At 42.1% G+C, this 7018-nt stretch overlaps 1 protein-coding gene across 1 annotated transcript; it reads left to right on the forward strand.

Moving 5' to 3' along the window:
* The first annotated feature begins 321 nt into the window (after positions 1 to 321).
* LOC308081046 (caspase-1-like) lies at positions 322 to 6553 on the forward strand. The gene is made up of 8 exons (XM_080457452.1): positions 322 to 444; positions 960 to 1014; positions 1910 to 2083; positions 2188 to 2327; positions 3371 to 3482; positions 3775 to 3902; positions 3999 to 4387; positions 4973 to 6553. Exons 1-8 carry the CDS (start codon positions 340 to 342, stop codon positions 5100 to 5102), a joined length of 1233 nt encoding a protein of 410 aa, XP_080313578.1. The 5' UTR covers positions 322 to 339; the 3' UTR covers positions 5103 to 6553.
* The last annotated feature ends 465 nt before the right edge of the window (positions 6554 to 7018 follow it).

A 7018-nucleotide genomic window follows, 5' to 3' on the forward strand; every position in this document is an offset into this window, starting at 1 on the left:
ACATTTGTGTCTACTCACTCTGTGTCTCAGAGGAGGGCTGTGGACAGTTCAGAAACCTGCCTACCAGTGACATCAGCGATGGGGAATCCAAGCTAATATAAACTGCAGGCTTTCTATTGCTGGAACGTTAGCATGTTATAATAGAAGATATTGTTCTTTAAATCTTGTTTAAAAAAATAATATAAATAATAATAACCTGCCTAACGATGATGTCACTGGTAGACGGGTTTCTGAACTGTCCACAGCCCCTCCTCTGAGACCTGAGTTTTTACTCTAGATTGTCTCATTATCTTATCATAATGTTTAAGCAGCCCCCTCCCTCCCTCTTTCTCTGTAGAGATGACTGTAGGCAGAGACCAGGATGTGAAGATGAAGGGAACTGGAGGTCAGGGCAAGGTCGACGCCAAGGTGATCGGGCCATCAGGAAAACCAGTGTCCCACAAGGTATGTCACATGATCTGACAGTACTTTACTTTATTAGAAGCACTTTACAGTATGGGAATAATTGTTGATGTCTGATAGGTTGTTAATTTAGATTTTATGTGTGTGTGTGTGTCAGAAACACATATTTGTGACCCATAAAAAGGGCCATTGGGGGAAATATTGATCCTGACCAATGGGAAACACTGGTCTAAAGTGTAGCTGAATAACTGACTGTATGGTCCACATGTAGATGCATTGATTGATTGATTGAATACTTTATGAACAGTTACAGATGTATACAAAAGGATGCTAAAAGGATAACCCAAAAAAGTCTATGGCTTATTTCCATCGCTCCATCTGTCCTGTGTATTCAATTCATCGATGCATGCCTGCAGTAATTTGATCAAACAACAAGTGGCGCTATTGTCTCCCACTGTCTGCTGTAAGAACATCTCAAGACCTTCTTATGTTTGTTAAGGTGAATGTATTATTATTAATGGATGAAATTAACTTCATGTGTCCTGCTGTATGTGGAGCCTGCCGTCGATGCCAGTGGAGTCCATGTGTTTGGACCTGGAGTGGAGAGCAGAGGTGAGGACAGAGGTTCTGTTTGTTTCCCTGTGTGCCACTTCAACTTCCTTTAGATTCATTTAAACTGTAAAAGGAAAAAACTCTGACTTCTTCCCTGCCTTTTGCCTCACTTATCTGGTCTTGCCTCAGTTACTTGTATTTTCCGGGACCTATAAATTGATGCTTACACATTTCAATCAGAAACACTCTCGTCTTAGTAGATTCAGTTCACCATTTATTGACACAAATGGAAACAATTAAGCTTGGCGTTAACGCTCCGCTCTCGGGAGAATATTCACTGAATTTTGTCGAAGCAGCCTGCTAAGCATATATTCAGAGAAAGTGTATACAAATCCCCATAGGGATACAATGACAACAATAGCAGTACATTGACATATTAGTTAGAATTAGCAGATATACATGATACACAAGTATTTAAGCCTATATGCAAGACTCTAAACAAGCAGATATACATGATAACCACAAGTATTTGAGCCTAAGCCAGACTCTAATCAAAGGTGGAGGCTGGGGTGGAGGAGGAGCTAGCAACATGCATTAGTTCAGCAACCAAGAAAGACCTAGAGAATAGAAGCCGTATTTAAAGGATCCTCTTTGCTCATGCGTGAGCTGTGATTGGATAATGAGTGTGTGACGTAATGAATGGGGAATAGAAAGCTGATGTTCACATCAGCTGACTGACCGCTGGTTACAGCTTTGGCGTGCACGACTTCCGTGTCCTGCATGAACTAACGCTATGCTTCATTTCTTGTACGTTACTCTCAATAAGAGTGTTTGTTAAATGCCACAAAACGGGTCAGTTTTTTACAATGCAGTGAAATGAACACTGAGGATTTTACTGTGTACCTGTTCTATGTCTTGTAATCGTGTTCTGTGCATTTCCTGGCCTGTGCAACAGGTGTGTTCCGCGAGGCCTTCACCGTCTTCACTGTGGATGCCCGCTCCCTCACACAGAAGGGTGGTGACCACATCCAGACCCTGATCAGCAACCCCTCAGGCAGTAGTACGGACGCCTTCATCACCGACCATGGGGATGGAACCTACGGCGTGGAATACACTCCCTACGAGAGAGGTGAGTTAATTTATTAAAGTGATCAAGTCGGTGCTTATTGTCTCTGCATCATCCCACTATGTGAGTGTGATGCCTGTGGTGTTTGTTCTGTTGACATGTTTCAGGACCACACAGTGTAGAGGTATTCTACGATGGCTCTCCGGTGCCCAAGAGCCCATTCTGTGTGACCGTGACTGAGGCATGTGACCCAGGGCGTGTGCACGTGCACGGCCCTGCAGAACCAAACACAGAGCCTGACTCTGAGGTAAATATCTCACAGTTAATGGCTGCCATGGGGGCCATTCTCCTGGAGAAATGAGGCTACAGGTACCATGTTCTCCACGTTTAGTAACAAATAGAAGACATGGTGATGAGGAACTAAGGACACCTTTAGACTCTGGAGAAGACTTCAGAGTGAGACATGAGACAAGACAGATGACACTTTTTGAAGGAAAGGGAAGCAAACATGTACTGCTGAAGAATGATAGGATAAGATTAATCTTTATTTATCACTATGGGGAAATTCAGGTGTCGTAGCAACATTGCAGCAATAACAGTAAACTTCAAACACAGGGTATAAAAATGAATTAAATTAAATTAAATTAAATTAAATTAAATTAAATTAAATTAAATTAAACTAAATTAATTTAAATTAAAAGTTAGATAAGTGTGCGTCTCTGAGCTCTGATCTCTGCCAGGCCGGGTTGCCTTCTCAGGGCTTTGACAGTTGTGGGGAGCAATTATAGACCTACCTTGACTTTGAATGAAGAGCATCTCCCATTTCTTGTTATTCTATTGTAAAGGTTACAGCAGCGTAAATATTGATCTAGACAAAGTTAGATATCAACTATATATATATAGTTGATATCTGCAAAGGTGAAATAAAATGTTATCTGTGTATTTCTAACAGAAGTTCAACACAGTTTGACCAGCAGACGTTCAGATTTAGCAGCATTATTTTCCTATTGCATAACAGTACTTTTACATCACTTTTATATCACACACATAGGTGTTTTTCCTAGACTACTGTATATAATCGTTGGGAATATGTTTTCAGTAGCTTGTAGCCATATGCTGAAAAGGAAAGCTCTGCCCCCCTACCCACAATGCCCTGCTCTGAGCTGTGTGTGTGTGTGTGTGTGTGTGTGTGTGTGTGTGTGTGTGTGTGTGTGTGTGTGTGTGTGTGTGTGTGTGTGTGTGTGTGTGTGTGTGTGTGTGTGTGTGTGTGTGTGTGTGTGTGTGTGTGTGTGTGTGTGTGTGTGTGTGTGTGTGTGTGTGTGTGTGTGTGTGTGTGTGCATATCCTGCAGGCTGAATTCTACACACTGACTCATAACCCACGTGGGACGTGTTTGATCATTAACAACGAGATATTCTCTGTAGCCGAGCTGAGAAACCGGACTGGAACTCTGAAAGATGAGGGTATGTATCCCTGCTTTAGTGATTTGATCCAATATGTTGCTGATAGATAGTCAATCAAGCAAGGCCTTTGATCAAAGTCAACATTTGTCATCTATACTTGTGCTTTAATGATATATAAAAACAGTCTCTCTCTCTCCTCTCTCTCTCTCTCTCTCTCTCTCTCTCTCTCTCTCTCTCTCTCTCTCTCTCTCTCTCTCTCTCTCTCTCTCTCTCTCTCTCTCTCTCTCTCTCTCTCTCTCTCTCTCTCTCTCTCTCTCTCCTTCCCTCTTTCTTTCCTTATCGTGTCACACAGAGACTCTGGAAAGTGTTTTCTCCAAGCTGGGCTTTGAGGTGAAGATACACACCAACCAGACAGCAAATGACATCCGTCGTGTGCTGCAAGAACTGGGAGGACAAGATTTCACGGAGGCAGATGCTTTGGTAGGTGGTGTTCTACATCTATAAAGAGGTGTTAGTCTTTCACTGTGCATTCCTGTTTTCATACAAAGTAATGATCAATTCTGCCTCTGACATTAGGTGGTGTGTGTGCTGTCTCACGGGGACACAGGATGCGTCTTCGGTTCAGATGGCAAGAAGGTGTTTCTCAAAGAACTGATGGAGCCCTTCAGAAGCAGGAATGCTCCCACCTTGGCAGGGAAGCCCAAGCTGTTCTTCATCCAGGCGTGCCAGGGGAGCGGCAGCCAGGAGGGAGTGATGCTGTCATCCCCAACACAGGGAGAGGGTGACAGACAGAGTAAAATACAGGAAGACGGGGGCTGGTCCTACCGTCCAGAGGTAGTCCCAAACGACGCAGACTCCTTGATATGCATGGCGACCGTAGAGGAGTGTGTCTCCTACCGTGACACTAAGAAAGGTTCCATCTACATCCAGGCTCTGTGCAGACAGCTTGAAAGGGCAGCCAAAAAGTGAGAGGGACGTTTATACCTGGCTTGACCTTCACTCTTCTTCTTCTTCCTCTTCCTCTTCCTCTTCCTCTTCCTCTTCCTCTTCCTCTTCCTCCTCCTCCTCCTTATTTACAAATTAAATCACTGGAAGGAGAGTACCAATGTCTTATTTAGTCAATCCAGTGACGTTAATTCAAGGTGCTCGTGGTGTTTCAAAAGTGCACGTAGTAAAAAAAAGCCATACCACTACTCCTTGCTGATTTATTCACAAGCACAAACTGAAATGTTTTAAAGGGGAACTTTGAGGAGGACGTGAACATTGAACACAACACTTCCCAGTGTGTTCTGTGTAGCGTGTTAAGATCTTTTGCTGGAGGAGGTCTAACACGTGAGGTTGAGGTGACTTTTACAGTGTCGGCTGTCGAGAGCGAGCTCTCACGCAATGCACTGAGAAGTGTTTTTCACGTCACCCTAAGAATAATAACGATATATAAGATTATCTGTGAAATTCTCCTTCAATGGGATAAGAACAACATCATATTGAATTAAGCTGGATTTCAGAAGTATTGTCCTAATATAAGGCTCTACTCTACTGTGTCCTAACAGAAGAGAAGACATTCTTGGCGTCCTGACAGGCGTGAACCGAGAGGTCAGCAGAGGACAGGTTAAGGACTGCAAACAAATGCCAGAATACCGGAGCAGACTCACCAAGAAACTCAACCTCAACCTCATCTGAGACAACGAGGAGCGCGTTTGTCAAGTCTTTGGATTGACATTTTTCCAAGTGAATAAAACCTGTGTACAGAATGAACATAACTCAATCATTTTCTATTGAATGTTATTTGAAGTGGGTCTTGCTGAATCTCACACATGACACACAAAAGACACACAAGCAATGCACATTGAGATGTGATGTTTAAACATGAACTAGGAAAGTGTGCTCCTCTGCACGCATGTCTCTGATGATGACAGGCGGACAGGTCTTGGACCTTTGCTCTTCCTTGGACCTACCTGTGGATTATACCAGGGACAAGTGACTTGACTTTTTTTCTTTGCTCTTCCGATGGACCTACTTGTGGATTATACCAGTGTCAGTTAACTTTATGTGGATTATGCAGTCGACACGCACTGACATTTTGCACCTTAATCCCATGTACAACGCACTGACCTTTGTCTTTTTATTGTGTTTTTTCTAGCACCTTAACTAACGTCCATAAGTATATCATGCACAATATACATCCGCTGTTATGCTCACACACCTTTATATCTTATCTCAGGTACTTGTGTAAATATGTAGATAACTTGTTTTTTTGGTTCTCTTGTTTGATCTCCTTTCCCACTTGACCCCCCCCCCCCCCCCCTTCTTCCTCTTCCCTTTCTTTTTCTATGGAAATAACGACACAATGGGAACTATGCACGAAAACGAATTCATGTGTTTTACGTGGACTATGCACTGTGGATTATGGATTTTTGTTTTGCCTAACTCAACTGAAAAACACTTTGAGTCCACTCCTCTTGTTTTTAAAAGTGCTACAGTGTAAATGGAGATGATTTGACTTCACTTGACATATTATGAGTGAAAAAAGTGCATTTAAAGCAGCTAATCATGGCTGAAGAAGTGCACAGCCTGAATGCTTTGTACAGTAACTCTGAGTTAATGTCAACATTATGAAAGATGATCAACACATTGAAAGCTTGACCAGTTTATTATGATTTAATCAAGTAATGGAATAACAGAAAATATCAGAAAAAAAGTGTTTGAAGCCTGACTACAGTATGTAGCTGTGACACTGTGTACATTTGTACAGCTCTAAAAACAAGAATTGATTAGCTGTATGTTATTAACATTATGTAAATGTATCTGAACTTTGGAGTTTTGGAAATCAGTCATCACGAGTGACAAGTCACAAGTTCAGTGTTTAATGAGTGATTAATGGGCTTGATCTGTTGGGAGAGCCCAGTTATGTTGGTTGGTATTGTAACTATTAACTTTCTTTTATATTATTTGAAATACTTCAAAATGTCAGGGTCAGGTTTATACTCTTAAGAATTGTAATCTGTATGGTTCTATTGGTGGAATTAGACTGATAAATTGAAATGTAATCTGTAAGGTTGTATTGGGCCAGAGTGGACTTGTTTGTAAATGATTGAACCAGTCTATAACAGTATCAGATCCTATGCTAAAGTGCCTTCAATAAATACATTATCTAAAATTGTAATTACTGACTTGGTCACTATTCTTCACATCAAGGTGTGTCATATCTGTGGTGGATGAATGTTACTCCTGGTGAACAATATGACATATTGGGCAGCTTCAACATTCTGAAAGGCTGGCTCTACAGCCATAAACCAACATTTCCTTGTAGTAAATGTATTATGTTACAGTACATGTGGGAAACCAGTACGAGTGAGGAAAACGGAGCGGGAGTGCCCGTTTCCGGCCGGAGGGGGTAATACAAATTTAAAAAAGAACCACGGCGGCGAGCGGGAGGCCGAGGGGCCTGCAGAAAGAGAAAGACAGTGAAAATAGCCCCCATAGAACTTACCACATTTTCCCTAAAGCCAAAAAGGTCACGTTCCATTTCATGACACTCAAATCTAAGAAGGTCAATGAGGGAGAGAGAGCAGTGGTAGAAACCTGTACTTTGTGCA

Source organism: Gymnoscopelus braueri (genome assembly GCF_963280865.1).
Source record: "Gymnoscopelus braueri genome assembly, contig: SCAFFOLD_143, whole genome shotgun sequence".
Taxonomy (NCBI): domain Eukaryota; kingdom Metazoa; phylum Chordata; class Actinopteri; order Myctophiformes; family Myctophidae; genus Gymnoscopelus; species Gymnoscopelus braueri.

Bases quoted from the DNA above. Each gene is read 5' to 3' on its own strand.
- LOC308081046 (XM_080457452.1), top strand. From the start codon at position 340: ATGACTGTAGGCAGAGACCAGGATGTGAAGATGAAGGGAACTGGAGGT. The intron at 2,328-3,370 runs GTAAATATCTCA...CATATCCTGCAG, and splicing joins ACACAGAGCCTGACTCTGAG to GCTGAATTCTACACACTGAC. The intron at 3,903-3,998 runs GTAGGTGGTGTT...CTCTGACATTAG, and splicing joins TCACGGAGGCAGATGCTTTG to GTGGTGTGTGTGCTGTCTCA.